General features: G+C 40.2%; 1 protein-coding gene and 1 long non-coding RNA gene across 2 annotated transcripts; one reads left to right on the top strand and one right to left on the bottom strand.

The window, feature by feature from the left end:
* Positions 1-23: 23 nt before the first annotated feature.
* Positions 24-9,907, bottom strand: LOC108705932 (protein kinase C delta type-like). Its single transcript, XM_041583686.1, has 10 exons — positions 8,475-9,907; positions 7,918-8,030; positions 5,846-6,013; positions 5,567-5,658; positions 4,502-4,564; positions 3,913-4,051; positions 3,571-3,762; positions 2,408-2,536; positions 1,414-1,734; positions 24-1,248 (listed from the first exon to the last, which is right to left on the bottom strand). The coding sequence occupies exons 1-9, from the start codon at positions 8,899-8,901 to the stop codon at positions 1,621-1,623; spliced, it is 1,437 nt and encodes a 478-aa protein (XP_041439620.1). The 5' UTR covers positions 8,902-9,907; the 3' UTR covers positions 24-1,248; positions 1,414-1,620.
* Positions 9,908-10,935: 1,028 nt separating this feature from the next.
* On the top strand, positions 10,936-15,313 carry LOC121400497. Its single transcript, XR_005965777.1, has 2 exons — positions 10,936-11,575; positions 14,893-15,313. It is a non-coding gene; the product is annotated as an uncharacterized LOC121400497 (long non-coding RNA).
* Positions 15,314-21,750: the final 6,437 nt, after the last annotated feature.

Here is a 21,750-nt window from a genome sequence, read left to right as displayed (position 1 = left end):
CAACTCTAATGGGCTTATTTATCTTTTTAAAAAGGGGCCTACAAGCTGCAGCTCTATCTGCTGCAATATTACTCCCTCCTATTGGGACAAAGAGGCACAAGCATACGGACGGCCTCATCAGATTTTTCTACATTTTAATGGTGAACTAAATTAAACTTGCAGCCAATCAGAAGGTGCGCTATGTTCATCTTCTACATTGGTGCAATGGGGGATCCCTATTTACATTCACACACCACTTCATACCTTTCATACTTATTGCAGCAAATCACAGTGTAAAAAGGCTGAAAGTGGTGTTTCTTCAGCAGTTACTGTTATGATTTGCTGCAAATTTCTATCAGGATATGGCATATTCCTTATCCCACATTCCTATTCCCATATCCCTTTACTATAACCCTTATAGTACCAATAACCCATAATTATATACATATATACCTTATTCAACATCACTATTCCCATATCCCTTTACTATAACCCTTTTTGTACCCATATCCCATATTTATATACATATATCCCTTATTCAACATCACTATTCCCATATGCCTTTACTATAACCCTTTTAGTACCCATATCCCATAATTATATACATATATACCTTATTCAACATCACTATTCCCATATCCCTTTACTATAACCCTTATAGTACCCATATCTCATATTTATATACATATATCCCTTATCCCACATAACCACTGCCATATCCTGTATACCTTTACCCATAAACTTTACATTTAACGTACAGTATGTGCTACAAACTACAGGGAAAAGACAGGAGAGCATAAAAGAAGAGCATGAAACAATTGTAACATTCCTATTCCAATATAAGATACCACCCACCCTTTTTTACCTTAACTTACAGTATATTAAAGTTGAAAAAGAGGAAAAGAGAAAAGAGGAAAATGAGAAAAGAAAATGGTAAAAGAAAAGAATGGGACAGGGGTAAAGAGGAGAAGGAATCCTAACATTTCTATTTCTATATAACATCCTATCTATAAGAAAACAGTAAAACAATGGGATGGAAGTTAGAAAAGGAAGTAAACTTACTCAATGCTATACTTACCCCTAAACCTTACCTTATATAAAGTATACTGAACGGTGTTAATTAACAGTGCACTGGATTACCATAAGTGCACTGTATGTTCAGTATACATTTTTACCCTTATCCAAGGGTCTGTTTAGAAAGTCCATTTAGAAAATCCGGATTGCAGCTATTCCTTTCTTCTGGTGGGGCCTCCTGTGATGTATTGTGTGCTAAAGAAGAAAAGAGTGCATTGTTCATAGCATAACTCTGTAAATTACGTTATAAATAGATGTCCCCTCCCATGTAAAATACGTATTTCTATGAGTCATTTAATACTCCTTCTATAAGTAATCCTATCTCATCTTTCCCATTCTAATTTATTTCATTTCACTTACCACTATGCCTCGAGTTTTTTCTACTTTCTGTCAAGGATCCCATGTGGTGTTGGTGTAGTTGGCTGTACAGACAGACACTTGTACACTTGCAGTAGACAGACGGCAGATCTGATGTTCATTGATGGAATTGGCCATGGATGGTACTTTGCCGTCATCACTTGCTGTACAGGGAGTTTGAGGTTAGTCCACATGAGCACAGAAAACACTTTACTCCTGCCATTTCCAGTTGGAATCCACATCGGAGAAGCCTTCCACATTAGCTCTCTTAGATGTCTCAGCGCAGAATCCTGGATGTATGATTGGTAACTTATCTGCTGGTGGCTATCAAAAAGAAAGCAATACACTTTGCTGTATTATATTATATATCATTTTAAGCATGAACATATAATATATGACACGTAGCTAAGAACCCAAACATTTCAGTTAACAGGCCCCATACATGTATTAGGACAATTTGAGGAATGGAGTCATACATAGTTTCCCAACTCTTTCAGTGTTATTTTCCAACCGCTTTACTGACACCCAACAAAAGATTTTTTGAAGTGGCTGGCGATCTGTCTGATGGGCGAAGGCGTAAAATGACAGGGGTCCACTGGTCACATATATGGCCAGAGCCTACCAACTCACAGATATACAGGGAACCCACAACTGGGTCAAGGACTGTGAAGCTGCTGCAGAGCAATAAATGAGTAATAAATCTAGGACTGTGCAAAGGCAATTGCAGGTCTTTGAAATATATTTATAAGCAGTTTAGTTTCTCCAGGCTATATGCCTGAAAATGTTAAGAGGGTTCAAGTATTATGCCCTTAAAATAGCTTAATAGTTACATGCAAAGAAGAAAAATATGATATGACAAGGTATATGGAAGCTCAGTTTCTGCAAAGACCAACCAACTGCCTATGAAATGCTCCAATAAAGTAAACAGCCTATTAGTCTCCCCAATAAAAAACTTGGCCTTCCCGACTCCCATTGCTTGGTGCAGTTATAAACTTACAATTTTGGGCTGGAAAGGTGCCTTTATTTTTCTGTTTTCCAGCTCACTCCAGTTGATTCTGGCATAGAATGAGTGCTTCCTGATGTTGCCATTTACTCCTAAGCGTTTGCTCTTGTTCATCTCCAGAAGCTAAAAAAGAAAACAAACATTTATTTGAATATAACAGATGTAAAGTCAGGCACCACCAAATGTATTTATATTTAGCCCTCTAAATTGAAATGAGAGCACTGCTTACATTAGTGGAAATTAACCTGAAGAAGGTAATGGAATCCCGTCACTCTATTTAAAAGTACTGCCCCCATGTACCAGATCCCTGTACCCTGTGCCCACATGTACCTGACCCCTGTACCCTGTGCCCCCATGTACCTGACCCCTGTACCCCCATGTACCTGACCCCTGTGCCCCCATGTACCTTACCCCTGTGCCCCCATGTACCTTACCCCTGTGCCCCCATGTACCTTATCCCTGTGCCCCATGTACCTGACCCCTGTGCACCCATGTACCTAACCCCTGTACCCTGTGCCCCCATGTACCAGATCCCTGTACCCTGTGCCCACATGTACCTGACCCCTGTACCCTGTTCCCCCATGTACCTGACCCCTGTACCCCCATGTACCTGACCCCTGTGCCCCCATGTACCTTACCCCTGTGCCCCCATGTACCTTACCCCTGTACCTCCATGTACCTGACCCCTGTACCCCCATGTACCTAACCCCTGTACCCCCATGTACCTGACCCCTGTTCCCCCATGTACCTGACCCCTGTTCCCCCATGAACCTGACCCATGTGCCCCATGTACCTGACCCCTGTACCCTGTGCCCCATGTACCTGACCCCTGTGCCCCATGTACCTGACCCCTGTACTCCCATGTACCTGACCCCAGTACCCTGTGCCCCCATGTACCTGACCCCTGTACCCTGTGCCCCCATGTACCTGACCACTGTACCCCCATGTACCTGACCCCTGTTCCCCCATGTACCTGACCCCTGTACCCCCATGTACCTGACCCCTGTACCCCCATGTACCTGACCCCAGTACCCTGTGCCCCCATGTACCCTGTGCCCCCATGTACCTGACCCATGTACCCTGTGGCCCCATGTACCTTACCCCAAATTTTGATGTGACATTATTTCACTTGAAGGTGTGTAATTGTTTCTACTTACCTTTGGCAGAAGGTCCAGCATTTCCTGGCTCATGTGACGCGGGTATTCAAGCTTTCTCTCCTTAATCTCAAACAACTCCTGTGCAGAAACCAGTGATGGGGCAAATGGCTGTCTGCCGGTGGCCATTTCGTACATGATGACCCCGAAGGACCACCAGTCCACTGCAGCATCGTACTTCTCCAATGACAAAACCTTCAGAAAAAAAGAACTAATTATCTTCTTGGGTAACAGAAACACAGTTATATAAACTAGACACAGCAAAGGTGTCCAAAATAGAAAAAGACAAATAGATTTGAATTCCTCTGTGTATAAATTAGATTAAAAAAAAAAAAGATTGCTGACCTCCGGCGCACGGTATCCAGGTGTTCCTGTCAATCCGCTGATCTTCTTTCCGCCGATCATTCCTTCAACAGCGAGGCCGAAGTCACAGATCTTGATGTGCCCGTTGTTATCCACCAAGATGTTTTCAGGCTTCAGATCACTGCAAAATAAGCGCAGGAAATTAACGCAGGAAATATTAGAAAGAGAAACGTGTGAGAGTGAGTCAGGGGTAAGTAAGTACATGCACATTAAAAGGTAAAAGAAAATAGATATTTTTGGAATAGGCCCATCTGGAAGCAATAAAGTTAAGTAGTAAGAAAATAGCAATAGATAAAGGATATTTAAAACAAGAGGTGGTACAGTAAAGGCAGATTATACAGAGAAAAAGATGCATTGCTTGGTTAAAATGAAAGGCTTAAATCCCAATTTGTTGTGAGTCTGGACAGAGTGTGATTCACTAAGAGGAACTGTCCCTAACTGACTGCACCAGATATAAGGGGTGCAAACATTACTGTTAGTTAGCAAAGTTAAGTATAGAGAGATATCAAGATGTGAACTATATCATGCTACCAGTGAATAGAATAGAGAAGAGACCTGAGATTTTACTCACCGGTGAATGATGCCATTGGAGTGAAGGAACTGTAGGGCTATCACCATCTCTGCAGTGTAGAATCTGTAAAAAAAAAAAAAAGCAACCAGCTTAATTCCATGGGGGATGATCAAATATCATGCGGGTTACCTATCACCTGTTAAATTTGACTTTTCTTGTCCTTTCATACAAATCAGTGGTGCCCTGGTTCTGCTACTGTGCACACACCTTTCTTATTCAGGCAAAGGCCCAAGAACCAATACACAGCAGTGTGTCAATTTACATGAAGGACATTGTAATGTATTAATTCAATTAATTTGTAAATGACTTTCTACAGTTGTCATTTTGTGCTGCCTGAAACATTAGTTTGACATATTGCAGTCCTGCACAAAAAGTCTGCTCTCCTACTCCCAAGCTGCTCTGTGTATTGCTCAGCCCTGTGGGACCATTGGCACAACCTGGAAAAGTGTCGGACTGGGGGCCCACCAAAGAACCATAAATCAGGGGCCCACTCTCAGTACTATTATTCTTCCTCTCCTCACTCAACCTCTATTCTCCTAGTCTCTATTCTTTACTTACTATAATTTATTATCCCATCTATTTAGCCTCATTGTTCTCAAAGAAATAGGGAATGGTCATGAAATAGGCCAAATGTTTAGCAGAACAAGGGCCCACTGACACCTGGGCCCACCGGGACTTTTCCTGGTATCTCTGTGGGTGAGTACGACACTGACCTGGACTGGATGAACAGTTCATACTGTGTTACATACAGTGACATAATGCTGGTGCCCCTTCATCTGAGTGTGAACAAGTGAACAACATGAGCACTTTCAGTCTGGGTCTGAGGTGTGAACAGTACAGGGTTTTAGGGGTATGAAATATAGAGGTGTTACAAGTGTGGACAATTCAGGGGAGATTACTGTCTGAATTTGAGGTTTAAACAATGCAGGGGCCAGTTAATATCTGTAGTGATACATTTTAAACTTTACACATGGTAAGTCACAGCAGGCAGAATTTCATGTGGGGGGGGCACAAGTGGGAATCAGTTAGACAGCACTGCTCTATAGTAATAATCTTATCACTTACTGGATGTTCTTCATTGACAGATTTCCTTGGTCTGCAATAACTTTGTGTAGTGTTCCCCCGCCGGCATACTCGAGCACGAAGAAGGCATGCAGCTGGTTAGAGAGACAAATGAAGAATTAGTGAGGAATACATGGCACAGAACTGTTCAGCAAGCAAGGTGAATTGGGGACTTGTTAGTTATCAAAGGCTGTTTTCCTTTGTTATGGGCATTAAGTTGGCCTTAGAAAGTCAAACCATTAATGAAACAGATTATGTATCAATATAAACAGTGTCCTGTACCTCGGACTGGAACGTGGCATGAGAATGGCATAGAAAGGGGCATCCTCTGGCGATCTTCAAGAGTCGGGCCTCCTTCATGATGCAGGTATAGTTGCCCTTTCTGGGTTGTTTGGACACCGTCTTCATTGCCACAAGTTGTTTCTTCGGTGTATATGATGCCAACATCACCTAAGAGCAGAACAAAGAGATTAAAAATTATAGAGTGTCTTGAATGCTGCTTACAACATGAATGACTGATAATATCAGAGTCAATCAGAATGTTAAAGTGGTGGTTCACTTTTGATTTAACTTTTTTTGTTTTTGTTTGTTCAGGTAAGTTTATTGACAGTCATGAAGCGAGATAAACATTACAGAATTGTATTCTTGCATAGCAGGACATAGTTTCTCTTGACATTGTTCAGCACAATTAGGCACAAAAATGGAACAATATACACCTTATGCAATAATGGAATTTAATAAAACATACTGTATATAACCAAATATGTGTTTGTATTACTTTACTGTGAGGCTTAAGGGAGGTTTTCCTGTGTCAGTATGTTGGGAATGGGAAATTTCATCAACCAAGGGGACCAGATCTGATGGAATTTTGACATTTGCCCCCTTTTTCTTAGAGTAAGGAAGTCTAGCGTCCCAATGTTGGACATTGTGCTAACCCATAAGTCAGGGGGCGGGCGGCCTGTCCAACCTCCAATTAAGGCATATCAACCTCCCGGCTTGAAACAAAGCTTTGTTCAGAAACATTTTTGTGGTTGAGGGCATTTGAATTCCTGCAAACAGACCCAATATATAGACTAGTGGATCATGGACCAACCTTAGGCCTAACACTTCGGATAACATATCCACAATTGCTGTCCAATAGTTTTGAATATCCTGACAGGCCCATAGTGTATGTACTAGAGTACCCTCTGACTTCTTGCATCTAAGGCAATTAGGGGAGAGATTAGGATTGATTCTATGTGTCAAATATAACTGTGGAATTTGGTGTCTGGGATTGACAGACACTCTGTTGGGTGATTTGAGGAGGGACTCCCACTGTTGGTCAGTGAGGACTCCTAGGTCTTCCTCCCATTTAATTTAACTTTTAATATGCTGTAGAATGGTCAATTCTAAGCAACTTTTCAATTAGTCATCAATATTATATTATAGTTTTTAAACTATTTGCCTTCTTCTTCTAACTTTTTACAGTTTTTAAATGGGGTCATTGACCCCATCTAAAAACAAATGCTCTGTAAGGCTACAAATGTATTGGTATTGCTACTTTTTATTATTATCTTTCTATTCAGGCCTCTCCTATTCATATTCTAGTCACTTATTCGAATCAATGCATGGTTGCTAGGGTAATTTGCACCCTAGCAACTGGATTGCTGAAACGGCAAACTGGAGAGCTGCTGAATAAAAAGCTAAATAACTCAAACACCACAAATAATAATTAAAAACAATTGCAAGTTGTCTCAGAATATTACTCTCTACATCATACGTAAAGTTTAAGGGGTTGTTCGCCTTTGAGATAACTTTTTGTATGATGTAGAGAGTGATATTCTAAGATAATTTGCAATTTGTTTTAATTTTTTTTATTGAAGGTTTTTGGGTTATTTAGCTTTTTATTTAGCATCTGTTCAATTTGCATTTTAAGCAATTGGGTAACTATGGCCCAAATTACCCTAGCAACCATGAATTGATTTGAATAAGAGACTGGAATATGAATAGGAGAGCGTCGGAATAGAAGGATCAGCAATAAAAAGTAGCAATAACAATACATTTGTAGCCTTACAGAGCATTTGTTTTTTTTAGAAGGGGACAATGATGCCCATTTGAAAGCTGCAAAGAATCAGAAAATGACAAATAACTATAAAACTATAAAACATAAATAATGAAAACCAATTGAAAAGTTGCTTAGAATTGGCTGTTCTATAACATGCTAAAAGTTAATTAAGGTGAACCACCCCTTTAACTCAAAGGTGAACAACCCCTTTAAAGACATTGCCAAGTGCTTGATTGTACTTCCATGTTTTCTGTACAGATTTATGTCAGATAACAAAAGAGATTTCTATATTGGGAGGCCCCGCACTCACCTGTCCAAACGTGCCTTCTCCTAGCTCTTGGTGGAATTTGTACCTCTGTATGTCCAGGGGGGCTGGTCTTTTCCCATCCACATGGGATTTCTTCGGTGCACTTCCACTTCCACCTTGTGGGAACAAAACAAATTCAGTCAAAAGCCCATATCAAAATATATTATGCATTGTATACTTTCCTAAATATATCTATCTACCTATAAGTATCTCCATAACAATTAATGGTGGCTAAGGCAGTACCCACATTTAGAGAAAAACTCTTTATCTTTATTATTTGTGAGTATTCCTAGCATTTAGTGTAAGAGGGATTTTATTTAAGCCTTTGGGGTTTTCAATTTTCCCTAACTGTCCTAACTGTCCACCTAACAATATATGTTTTCTAAAAACATACAGAAGTTTTAATTAAAGCAGAGGGATGGATTTGTGGAAAACCCACCCCCAACAGGACCCATCAATGTGGGCAGTTAAATAACTTTCATGACTCTATATTAAAAAGAATTAGAAGTAGATGTAACAAAAAATAATAATGAAATATGTTTCTTAGATATTCCCCTTACCTTCCAATGGATCTTCTGGGCTCCTTGGTCTTTTCCTCTTGTCCTGCTCCTTCCTTCTTCTGCTGCTCTGAGGAATTTTCATCTCTTCTAAGCCGGTTTTCTTTTTACTTTTAGTTGTTTCTTCTTTCTCTTCTTGTCTTCTCTTCTTGCTCTCAGGTTTACTCGTCACATCTGAGAGACTTTCTTTTCTCTTCTTTGTTTGATCTTTTCTTACAGCTTTTCTTTTATTCCTTCCATCTTCAGGGGGCTTCTCCCCTACATAGATTGTTTTTTTACTCTCAGTGCGTCTCTTCTTCCTATTTCGACTGGAGTTGGTCTTCTCATCTGCATCTTGCTTCTTGGCTTTCTTCTCCTTCTTCTTCCCACTTTCATCCTGTGGAAGTTCTCTCTCTTCTGGAGTCAAACTCCTCTTTTTCCTCTTCTTCATCTTCGCCTTCCTTCTCCTTCTCCTTTTATTGTAATTCTATGTCGTTTTATCCAAAATTTGTCTTCTTTTATAGCATCCGATGTGGCAATCTCTCTCGCTCGCTCCCTCTCTCTCCACCGTCCAAAAGACAGTTGGGCAGTGGCAGTTGACAACCAACAGTTTACTCAGGAGAATCATGTGACTAGCAGCAGTGAGACATACAACCAATAGCAGTAGCTTGTGCCATTAGCAAAAATCTAGTCTTACAATCACTGACACCAGGAATCAGAGGACAGATTGATGCAAATAACTTCTAAATTGCTTTCATTATGTCCATCTACAACATACTGAGGTTTCCTTTTGGGCATTCTGTATTCTTGTAAATTTAATGTGTAAATCCATTGATTGTACAGCATTGAGGAATATGTTCGTGCTTTCTAAATATGTGTAATAAATTGTAAGTTAAGTTTGACCTTTAAACATGTGACAAGAGTGTGGGCAAGTGTCCATTCTGTAATGTGGATATAGAAATCTTTGTCTATGGGCAATGGCATGAGGGATTTGGGGCTTATCTATAGCATTTTGTAGTAGCCCAGAAAAAAGGGCAAAGTTGGGTGTTTTGGTGTTGTGTGTTTAGGCTATTAAAAAACAACACTGCATGTAAAATCACCCAAAATCAAAAAATGATTTGTATGAATCTGGCAGTGGATCCCAGGTCTAATTTTTATGAGTAGTGATCACTTCAATACAAAACTATATAGTGTATATTTAAGGAATATTTCTCCTCATCGGTTAATTTCCTCCCAGGCTGCTCTTTATTGTTCTGCTTAATGGAGCCCTTAAACTAAATCGAAAGTGTCAAGGTTCAAAGCTCAATTTGGTTGCTGCACCCAGGGCCACCATTAGAAATCATAGGACCCCATATAATATAATTATTTGGCCCCCACTCCCTCCCCACCGCACAGTATAAAGGCCACACAGACATAGGAGCTATAAAAATAAATGAAACACTTTTGGCCAGAGGATTATTAAGCCTGCCACCACGTCAAGGTAGACTCTTTAAGCAGGTACCTACTCAAACCTAAATTGCACTTTGTTTTAGAATCATTCTGCATTTCTAATGTACAAATAAGAGCCATTTAGTTTAATCCCTTGGCCAAAAAATAACCAGTCCTAATAACGGCAATGGAAGGTGGACATTTGCCGCCTGCTGAAAATCTACACAACCAACAGGAAGCAAGTCTGCTGAAAATCTCTTCCCCATGAACTCAAAATTCGACCAATAGAAATTTATTATAAAAAATCACACTTTTTAAACTCGGGTGAATAGGATCCACCTAGAAAACTTGAATCGAATTAGAATCAAATTTTATTTGATTTTTAAAAACTCGATTCGAGTTGCAAAAAACTTCAAATTGATTCCTGGATGTCCCCCATTGACTAAAACAGGAATTCAGCAGGTTTTAGTAGGCGAATAGTCGAATTTGAGTTCTTAAATGGCCAGTTTAAGATAAATCTTGAAAATCAAATTTGAATGTTTTGAAAAACTCGAATCGAATTTGAATAAATCCCTAGTTGAATTTGACAGTTTTGACCATAAAAAAAGTAGAAAATTCGAATTTCAAATATTCAATTTGACCCTTGATAAATCTGCCCCAAAATGTTGTGTGAGTAACACAGAATTGGGGACTAATGCTGAGCATGTGAGCCCAGTAACTCAGGGTTGCCATCAGTAATCAGGGGCCCCTTCTACCAAGTTAGAAGGAATGTGATTATTAGCCCACCAGTCACCTGGTTGGTGGCTCTGCCAGCAAGTGGAATGGAAATGAGTGATTTGCTGTGGCCACTAATTATGTCCAAACACCATCCAACCCACAAATCACTTCTTGGTGTCTGCTGAAACACCATTTATATAAGATGCTAGTATAATGAGCAACCCAACTTAATCACTGTGCCATAACAATAACAATTGTACCAAACCCTGCATTTTACCCCAGGGCTACTGACACATCTTTTCAATGGTGGGTGCGTAATACTCAGACCCCAATAAACCAAGGCAGCATTTCCACTGAACTAATCTTCCTTTAATTCTACACAAACAAGTTGCTTAAGTTTGATTACAAAATGCATCCTCAGACACACACAGAGTTTCCTTCCCACCCCACTGACACCAGAGGGTGACACCAGAGAGCACAGGAAACTGGTATTAGAGGGGCTGCATGGTGAGAGGCTCCTTCCCGTGGATTCAGAGCCCAGAGGCTCCCCCTTCCCACAGACTGAGGCACAACACTGACAGAGGCAATACAAGTGATATAGTTGGCAGTGTAGCTTTGTGGGTGACTCTTCCAGGAACAATACCAGCAGCCTGTCTCTTGGGCATCAGCTTCTCACTAACTGTATGGACACTCACATCACACTTGCGCCTGTTTTGTAAGGTGTAGGACTGCCCTGCTGGCTGCTGCTCAGACTGAGGGAGGGTGTGGGGGGAGCACAGGGCCGGCAGATCGCTCACCATTAGGACCCAGGAGCAGCTTTTTCTTCCTGCACACTGTGACTGAAGTTTGCAGGGATCGTTTTCAATGTGAGGCCCGCCTCCTGCCTGTGATGTTCCTCTGTCAGGGAAGAGCAAACGAGCGCCAGAACAACCAAACAGCTGCAGACAGCCTCATACTGATCTGGGCTCTGAAAAAACTGGGTAAGTTTGTGTCTGGCTGCTTTCCACATTCCCCCTCCGCTCTCAAACTCCCCCCCCCCCAAACTGTGAATAGTGCAAAAGGCTAAAGCTTTTTTTCCCTCAAACTATAAATATCTGCCAGTGTTAATTTACTTTCCCACTTTTACTAAGTATGTATACATACACTACAATAAATTATTGTGATTTTTGAAAATGGAGTGCTGGTCCTTTTCATAATTATCTGTCTGTCTGTCTGTCTATCTCTCTATCTATTCATTAGTAAGCAGCCGCACTCGAAAACCGGTCTTTCATTGAGATGTACGGGTGACCCGCACTCCAATTCTTTGTGAATCAAACAAATTTATATATATATATATATATAGTGGATAATGTACCCCCTACTGTAATTTATAAAGATATTATGTTACCGAGGAGTTATGTGACCATATAAAAGCACGAGGCCGCAGGCCGAGTGCTTCTATACAGGTCACATAACTCCGAGGTGACTACTAATATCTTTATAAATTTTAGTAGGGGATACATTATGCATTATAATCTACAGTTTTTATGTGCTTTACAATGTAAAGAATGGCTTCACTTACAAACTTCTAAATGACACGTATTAATAGGCTATGCTTTTGCCCCCCTTCCCTTGCTGATTTTAGTTTCCTCCTTATGTTTCCTTGTAGTTCTTTTTTGGAGTTAAGTACCTTTATTTCTCTGCTGTATTCTGCCCCTTTCCTTCTTGCTTGCCATGGTTTACTTACAGTAAATTGCAGGCTGAGATTGGTGGAGGGGGAGTTGGAGTGAGATTAAAACTGGGGATTGAAAGAGGGAGCGAAACTTGAGACGTGGGTGGAAGGGAGGGAGACCGGAGAAGAAGCATGACGGGAAGAAACCGACAGAGCTGGAGTGAAATGTGAGAATCTGGATGCCCGGAAGGGAGGAGGAGCAAGACTGACGAGAGACCGTGCAAAGGGAACCGGAAGACTGCAGAGGCAGCATGTGAGGGAAGAAGCTGCACGGAAAGAACAGTCAGCAGCACAGAGAAAGACCTTTTAAGTTAAAGCAGGGGCTGAGAGGGAGCTGAACGGCTGGAGTGTGCTAGCGGTGAGCCTGGCAGTAAGAAACGGGAGGGAGGCAAAAGTGTAAGGGAAGGCTGCAGAGCAAGAGCAGCAGCCGGAAATGTCTCTGCCATATAAACAGCGCGTTCTGATGTCAGAACGCGCCGTTTATAAGGATATAATTTACAGTCTGGTCCCATAGGGAAATGACCAGACTGTAGATTATATATATATATATATATATATATATATATATATATATATATATATATATATATATATATAAAGCTGGAAATGGAGATCGCACTCACAGGTCTTAGAAGTGTTTAAATGTCTTTATTCAGTAGACAAACGCTGACGTTTCGGCTGACACAACAGAAAGGCTGTCGTGTCAGCCGAAACGTCAGCAATTGTACACTATTGTACACTATTTTATATATGGCATCTTTACTTCTTGTGTTGGTTATTGGTTGCTTTGTATGTAATCTGTATGTTCAGTGTATATACCCAATTATTGTACAGCACTTGCGGGATATGTTGGCACTTTGTAAATACTTTATATATACTTTATGATACTTTACAATGACATGTGCACAACATTTTGGTAATCTGTATGTAGGTATTGGAGACTAAACAGCAGGGTTAGGCAGGCAGAAGAGGCACCTGACTGGGGCATAAAAATAGGGAGATGTTGGGCAGGTACCTTGTGAAGGGTCTTCTACCTACCCCTAGTCCAGGTTCACTCAAATCCCATTGTTAATCTCCCCTCTTGTCACTGCTGCTCCCCATACAATGTCACTGTGTATGTGTGGGCATGTTTGTGCATGCACATGAGGGGCGAGGTGGCTGGGTGGGTTACCTAGGGTGCCAGGTCAGCTTGGCCATTCCCTGCTATACAGTTCAGTTCAATGATGACAGTTTTTCACTGCACTGATTCCATTGCTTTCTCTGACCTGTTCAATTGAGGTTGAGGCCAGAAGGTAGCTGCCATGCTGATTTAATTTCTGCACATAAATGCCTGCAGTTGGACTAGTAATGCAGAAACACGGGATACATCATGATTTAAGTATATTGGCCTTCAGTAATGTAACATATTTGAGAGATAACTGTATGAATGAATTAGGCAACCTCTATTATTCCAGTCCTGTATGAACAGAGCTCATGTAGCAGCTGATTGTAGCCCAGTATGATAAGAGACTTGTGTTGTGTAGGATACCAAATTTGCACAAAGCCTGGGGCAGATACATGTTCGGCTGACTGCATTGTTTGTGTGTGTGTGTGTGTGTGTGTGTCTATAAAACCATAGTAATGGAGGGCACACACAAAAAGAATCCATCGACTCCCTGGATGCCAAGTGGTAGTTCTGCAAGCACATCCACAGCAATAACTCAGCACGCACAGGGCTTGCTTAAAAAATGCAAACATTATTTTTTATTGTGCAGCCTATATATTGGAGATTTATTATACCCTGAGGCTGCAAAAAGTCAGAATCAGAAAATCCTCCATCTTCAACCTGTCATGGTCCTGTAGAAGTCAGTTGCATTTTGAAGATATTATTGTGTGTGCTGGGTTTTGTACAATAATCCAAATATTTCTGGCTTTTTGGGCTTCAAATCTGGAAAATTTGGATTTCTTGAAAAAGTCGCGATTTCATGCTACAATCCAATAAAAGTAGTGGTTTTTCCTGATCCAAGTTTTTTCGAGTTTTTATAATAATAAATAAGGGCAAATCGTGGATTCTAGTTTGGTCTGATTTTGTTTTATTTAAAACATCTGAAACATTTGGATTTTGATAAATAGCCCCCCCAATGTCATCTTTTGGTAGAAAGAAAGCTGGGTAGAAAAGATTTTTTTGTTTCCCCTTATTTTAATTATGCCATGGTTTAACCCTTTGCCTGCCAAGCACGTATGCAGGCAGGGGCTTTAACTGCCGAGGACATACTATGTATGTCCTTGCAGAAATCAGCAATTCTCTCAGCTTTAGCCGACAGAAGGTGAATCGGCAGCAGAGAAAATTCATATGCACTATTTTTATTTGGGGTCCGCACATGCCATCTGCTTATGTTTATCTGTACATATTGGGCATCAAATATGTAAAGTAGACCCTTGGCATCAATATTTAGGGTGTTTTACAATTGTATGTAAGAAATGCTAAGATAAATGCGGCCAATTGCAATATTTTTAGGCAATTTTCAGAAATGTCACTTTGTATGGTTTTCTAGCTAAAATTATTTTTGTTGTTTTAGTTTTAATACTTCTCTTTTCTGTTCACAGGTTGCCCTGTCTGATGCACAACCTTCCCATTCTGTACTGTGAGCAGATAAATGTGGAGTCATTGCTTGTTGACCCCATTGGAAGAATCTGGCCTCCTATGGGGAAGGAGAATCATCTTGCAATGTTGGTTTGTTCCAACCAAAGACTCTCAAGTGCCTGTAATTGATTTGTAAAAAATTATAAATAGGTACATTTAAAGAGGTTTGATGCACATACCCAGCATTGCAGGGATTTGTATGTTACACCTTGTACATGTGGACTAGTTGTCTTTTTCTTGTGTCGATATATATAGTGGCCATGTAAGATGGACAGTGAAAACCATCTCCAGAGTGACAATGAAAGAGGACAAGGACCATGTCTTGAGCAAAGCTGTAGTTTTCTGTTTCTGTAGCAGGTGAAATAAATTACTACCAAATGGTAACCATGCATTGCTTAATGGGAGGAGTCATCTTTTCTTCAAATGAAGTATCAAAGGCATCTGTTCCACAGTAGGAACCCATTTATTTCAAAGACATCTTGTTACATTGCTTATTTAATGTGAACACCCTAAACGCCTTCATTCAACTCGATTATTTCTGCTCTGAAATCTGGTGATAATATAAATTATTGGAAACTGACCCTAGAATAAGGGTATTCAACATTCAAGAATGTTGAATATACTGTAAGCAGGCAGTGCTTTTGGCACTTATAGTTACAAATGCAATCCTTCTGGAAGCATTACACCAGTGGGTAATGTGCTGGTTTCCAGTCTGTACAGAATATGTGCGATTATTATGGCATCGGAGTAGAGTTATACAATCACTGAAGAGGCTCTAGTTTTGCTTTGGAACCTTAAAATGGGTATAATGTCCCAATATCCTCTGTGTCGGGCTCCTGCTCTCAAGAGCCACCAGAAGCAGATGGTTCATAATGAAACTGGATCGCTTAGATATGTTGCTCTCCAAGTTCATATGAAATGTGTTTGGTTTCTGAATAAATTTATCCTGCTACTGTGGCTAAGGACTTTTAACAAAACAAAATGCTTCAGATTACTCAAATTGTGCTGAAAACATTGACTGCTGGAACTCCTTTAGATGGTTATCTTTACAATGTATGATGTGTCCATAATCAGTGTGAGTGTCTGGTAGTGGAACATGCAATCCCTTTAGCATCTATATGCATCATATAAATACCTTCACAATACCCACTACCTCACTAAAATAGCAAGGTTGTGTGTATTACCAATGTTAGCCTACTAAATATATATGTTTATGGAGTTCCACATCTAGTTCACATAATATGCTTAATAAACTGGAGCAGTCTAGCCTGTCAGCCAGTATATTGAAGGTTTATAGGACCAGTAACACCAACAAATGAGTGTTTTATATGCAGTCAGGTCAGAGAGAAGTGTAGGCAGAAGTCCAATGTACTTACCTCTTCTGTTTGCTTTCCCATATTTCAGGCCCTCCAGTCATGCACAGGATCCCCATGCTGCCTGCTCGGCACCAACCCCCCAGTTGTGCGTGTTTGCTTAATAAAAAACTATACGGTCTATAAAAATATGCTGCTGTACAGCCACGGGGGCAGCCATTTAAGCTTTAAAAAGGAGAAAAGAAACAGGTTGCACAGCAGATAGAAAAGCTCTGTAGAATACAATGGGTTCAGTTCTTACACAGGAAAATATAAACTGGGCTCAGATGTCTCCCTCTACAGCAGTATAGAATTCAAAACCATGCTGATTTGCTACAGTTCCTATTAAAATACATAAGAAGACAAACTTGTGTCACCAAATCAAGTATTTACAAACAAAATTTGTTAACTAGTGATGAGCGAAATTTTTCACAAAATTTCGCTGCGAAAATGATGCTCATAGATTGGGTGAAAAAATGTGTTATGTGGCAAAAAAAATTGTTCAATTTGTTGCAAATAGACCAATGTTTTTTGCCAAATTTTCTCAGTTTTTTGCGAATTTTCAGCAAAACAGGTCAGATTCGCCCTTCACTTGTTAGTCTGATGCCTGTGGTGGAATCAGAGTAAATATTTGGTATGGCATGGGAAATCATCTGAAAAGTGATCTATGCCATTGCCTATATCTACCCACCATAGTGTAGCCTCTGTGTAATGCAAGTGATAAATCACGCCAGAAAGCCCCACAATCACCGGTGCACCCAAGTATATTTGTTGAAATTCGCTGCTGAAGGGTGTCTAGGCCTGCAATGAGAAAAGATGAATGTAAGCAGTAGGTATAGTATCTCTACCATTATTTTATTGTTGCTGCCTTCAGTAGCATGAGTAACAAAGGGTAAGTTGTATTAACTGAAAACTTCTTATTACCTTTTGCAATCAACAAATATGTCATACCTCTTCTTGTTCTATGTAAAATTTTGATTTTACAGAACTAAACAAGATTTAGGAAGATAAATCTAAAACACTACATTGCAGGCAGCATTAATTATGTAATAGACAAGTTTTTAGAATGACAGGAGGGTAATGTTCCCTTCAGCCAGTAATACTTGTGAGTGTAGAAATGTTACAGACACACAACCCAGAACAGTGAGGATTACACAGACTGGAGTAAAGATGCTTCGTGGTGCAATCCAGACTGGGGCCCTAGGAACAGTAGGGTAAGTAGAGACCCCATCTTCTCACTCAACCTTTCCACAGCATGAACTGCTATCTAATTGGATGGGATACAGAAATGTCAGAGTTAAACCTCCTATTCGAATCATAATTTCTACCAAAAACACTTGATTGCTCAGGTTCGTGATGTTGCACTGCTAGTATTCTGAACACAACTGTATAATTAATCCTTATTGTAAGAAAAACCTGCCTATTGGGTTTATTTAGGGGATTATTTACTTGAATCCAAAATTTTCAATTAATTAAAAAAAACCTGACCAAACTATAATCCATTATTTACTCTTATTTATCATAACAAACAAACAAAAAAAATCGGATCATTAAAAACTGAGACTTTTTCGGATTGTCACATGAAAACCATGACTTTTTGAATTGTCACCTGAAAAATCCCAAATTTTTGACGCCTGAAAAGTCAGAATATTTGTGAAATCAGCAGAAAAGCCTGAAATGTTCGGATGATCGTACAAAACCCAGCACAGACAATAATATCTTCAAATTGCAAATATGACTTCTGCCATTGACTTCTACAGGACTTCGACAGGTTGAAGCAGTATTTTCAGATTTGGACTTTTTCCAGCCTCGAGGTATAATAAATCTTTAAAAATTCGTTTTTTAATCCCACTAAAAATTCAGATTTTATAGTAAAAAATTTTTTTTGAGTTTTTACCATTCAGACTTTTATAAATAATAATGAAAAATAACCCCCTAAAGGTTTAAATGATTTTGTAGTAGACTTGAGGTATGAAGATCCAAATAAGAGAAAGATCCGTTCTCCAGAAACCAGGTCCTGAGTATTCTCAATAACAGGTCCCATACCTGTACTGGCAAGAATAGTATATTTTGATGCTGAAAGTTTTCATCCAAAAAAGTTAAAAACCAGGAAATTTTTGAAATTGTGAATTGTATGTTGCAGATTGCTACCTGTTGTAACTACAGAGGAACTGCAAGCCAAGATTTCAGCATAATTGGACTGATTATTGCTGAGGCCGCGGTGTCTGCCAGCTAGAAATTGTAGTCATTTTCAAATGTACATTTTTGAACATTACCCAGGGTAAGATCCACAGCAGATCATATGGTGGGCTAAGTGTTTACATATAGATCTTAAGTAATACTGTCTTATGTTATATTATGTTCTTGCCTCACATACATTTCAATAACCCCCATGACAGCACTGTTAGAGCCTCTGCACAAGTAAGAAACCATAATGCAGGGATAGGTCAGAGACCCAGGAGTAAAGGCAGTGTTAGTGTATTCTGGTTAGAGGAGTGTATCTGTATGTCAATACTTGGCTTTTCTATAGAAAGTAACTTTTAAATCATAAGTGCCAATACTTCAGTAGGTATGCTTAATTATCAATTATTATTATTTTTACTGACAGGAGCGGAAACATCAGGGTGTAATAAGAGCAGCTGCTGGAGAGCCCAGACATTTTCAGTGCCCACTTCATTAACCTTCCTGCCCTGAGCCAATGTAAACGTATTCACCATTAACATTTGTTTTGCCCATTCCACCATCGTTCTAAAAATATTTAACACAACAGACACATTTTTACACAAGGTATATGCCTGTCTGTGAGCAGCAAGAGTCTCTATTTAAAGAGCATGTAAAAGCAAAAAAAATAAAATCCCATTTTTACTTTCTTTCATGAAAAATAAATCTATCTCCAAAATACTTTAATTAAAAAATGTCTGCCATTTTTATAAGAAACCTGACTGTATGCAGTGAAATTCTCCCTTCATTTACTGCTGTGAATGGGAGTTGTCAGACGGCCCTAACTGCTCTGCAGGAAAACAATCATACTTATGAACAACAGGAGGAGCCCCCACCATGCAGAACTCATGCAGCTTTGTTTGTTTCCCTGTAGAGCAGTCAGCAACTGTGTGGAGGTTTGTATTGAATTTTATTGTTGCCTTTACATCCCCTCTACTGTTTCCAACTCCAGCTGTAAGGACAAAGATCGTGGAGCCAGATTTAAACAGATAAACTGTGATTCTATTAGGAGGATTATTTTGTTGCAGCCAATGGTTCTGCAGAGTTGGACAAAGTTAGTATTAAACAATACAAAAACTATAAAATACACATTAGATTACATGACAACACAGGACCCAGTGCAGTCTGCATATTCTGATTATTAATCAGTCTTACTGTATCGGCTTCTGGCAGATATTATTCGACTTGTGCTGTTTAAATCAATTATGACAATCCCCAAGCAGCCCAGACCACACTGAGCATGTGCACAGTTTTGGTCTTGCAAAGATGTTTAACAATGTTACAAGATGGTGACCCCCTGTGGCCAACTTTGAAAGCATAAATCATTTGTTTGATTAGGTGTCACGCTCGGCACCCTATATCCAGAACCCAAGCTAAGCTCCCTGGTCTCGGCTCTCACTTCTGCCTCTAACCGCCGCCTTTCACCTCGGGAGGACCCAGTCTTATTTGAGAGAGGAGCAAAGCTGGACGAGTAAAGGGGCACGATCGTCTCACCAGGATACTGGAAGGAAGAACACCACCAGGAACAGGCAGGCCGCGCCAGCACAAGCAGAGAATTGTCAGACAGGCCGGAATCAGGATAGTAGAACGTAGAATAGTCAGTGGACAGGCAAAGGTCGGATTGGAGATGTCAGAGTAGTCACAAGCAGGCTAGGATCAGGATCGGAGATGTCGGAGTAATCTGGCAGGCAAAGGTCAGGATTAGAGAGGATCAGAATAGTCACAGGCAGAGTAAGGGTTGAACCAGTAATATCAGAAAAAATACATGAAGGAAAGGCACCTAGGAACTTTACAAATAGAACCCAACAACAGACAGTTTTTTACTACAAGGCCCCTTTAAATACTTTGAATCGCGCGCCCTTGCGTGATGACGTCATCACGCCGGAGCATAAAACCCGGAAGTGCGCGCCATAGGGAAGCCGGCACAGGAGGAAAAAGGCAGCATGCGGCGGGCGTCCCCGCCGGAGACACATCGGGGGTCCCCGCCGCCCGCTAGACTACCAGGGTAAGTCCTTACATTAGGCTTGTTGTGCAGATAGTTCATATTTATGTTTAGTATACAAAATACAGCATTTCTCGCCTTATTCTATTTTAGACTTTAGTTGCCCTTTAAGATCTGGAAGACAGGATTATGCCAGATCACCGCATGTAAAGTGCCTCTATATGACATTTTAGCTACCAAGACTATGTGCGTTTGCAATGATTTTTCAGGACTCCGCAATGTCTGATGGTTATATAAGTATAATTCACTCTTGTCCTTCCTCTCCCTACACAAACATATTTCCCTCCCTACACTTCTACTGCCAAGATAACACTTGCTCCACCTCTACCTTCTCCTTAAAGGGATACTATCTCAGGAAAACATTTTTTTTAAAACACATCAGTTAATAGTGCTGCTTCAGCAGAATTCTGCTATAATTTTGAAATCTGACATAGCGTTAGACATTTTGTCAGTTGGCCAGGTGCCCTTTGTCATGTGACTTGTGCTCTGACTTCAGTCATTCTTTACTGCCACACAGCAAGTTGGATTGATATCACCTTTTCCCCCAGCAGCCCATCAGCAGCTTATTAACAGAACACTGGGAAGGTAGCAGGACAACATCTCCCTGACACCTCTGCAGAAGGATTCAGTTGCCTGAACTGATGGTGTCTGCTTTGGCTAATAGCACTGCTGCTACTGTCGTTAATATTAACAAGTGGAAAAACTTTCCCATGTACCATTAGCCTCAATTAGATTGTACAGTAAAGGAGATATACATATACACACAGTATGCACTTGTATATAATGGTACACTGCCTTCTATGAACAATAACTCCACATTATAAATACATTATACAATGAGAGGGAGAAGTAGTGGCCCCCAAAATACATTAAACACAATGAGAAGCAGTGGGAAGTTTAGCCCCATATACAATAGACACACTGGAGCTCATTTATCAACACTGGACAAACAAATAGAAATGCTTTATTTTATATACTGAACTCACTGCATCAGACTAAACTTTCATAAGATCTGTAACAGCAATGATCCAGGCCTTCTAATTTATGCCCAGACAGTCACCATCTTGGATTTTGTTAGGTTGCAGCCCAAGTGGGCCCTGGATCTCCCAGTCCGATATTGCTGTATTAGAGTGCAGTGCGCACAAAAGTCACATGAAAATAACTGGTGCGGTCACAGCTTCTGAAACATAAAACTGACTAGAGTTTGTGTAATTGTGAAGGAGCCTTAGATAGTGAGCCCCAATGAG

Source organism: Xenopus laevis, chromosome 2S, assembly GCF_017654675.1.
Source record: "Xenopus laevis strain J_2021 chromosome 2S, Xenopus_laevis_v10.1, whole genome shotgun sequence".
In the NCBI taxonomy this organism is placed as follows: Eukaryota; Metazoa; Chordata; class Amphibia; order Anura; family Pipidae; genus Xenopus; species Xenopus laevis.
This window is presented reverse-complemented; position numbering and strand designations above follow the sequence as displayed.

Excerpts from the sequence above, each read along its gene's own strand:
- LOC108705932 (XM_041583686.1), bottom strand. The coding sequence starts at position 8,901 with ATGAAGAAGAGGAAAAAGAGGAGTTTGACTCCAGAAGAGAGAGAACTT. Across the intron at positions 5,659-5,845 it reads ATGCCACGTTCCAGTCCGAG|CTGCATGCCTTCTTCGTGCT; the intron begins GTACAGGACACT and ends CTCTCTAACCAG. Across the intron at positions 4,052-4,501 it reads TCCAATGGCATCATTCACCG|TGATCTGAAGCCTGAAAACA; the intron begins GTGAGTAAAATC and ends CTTATTTTGCAG.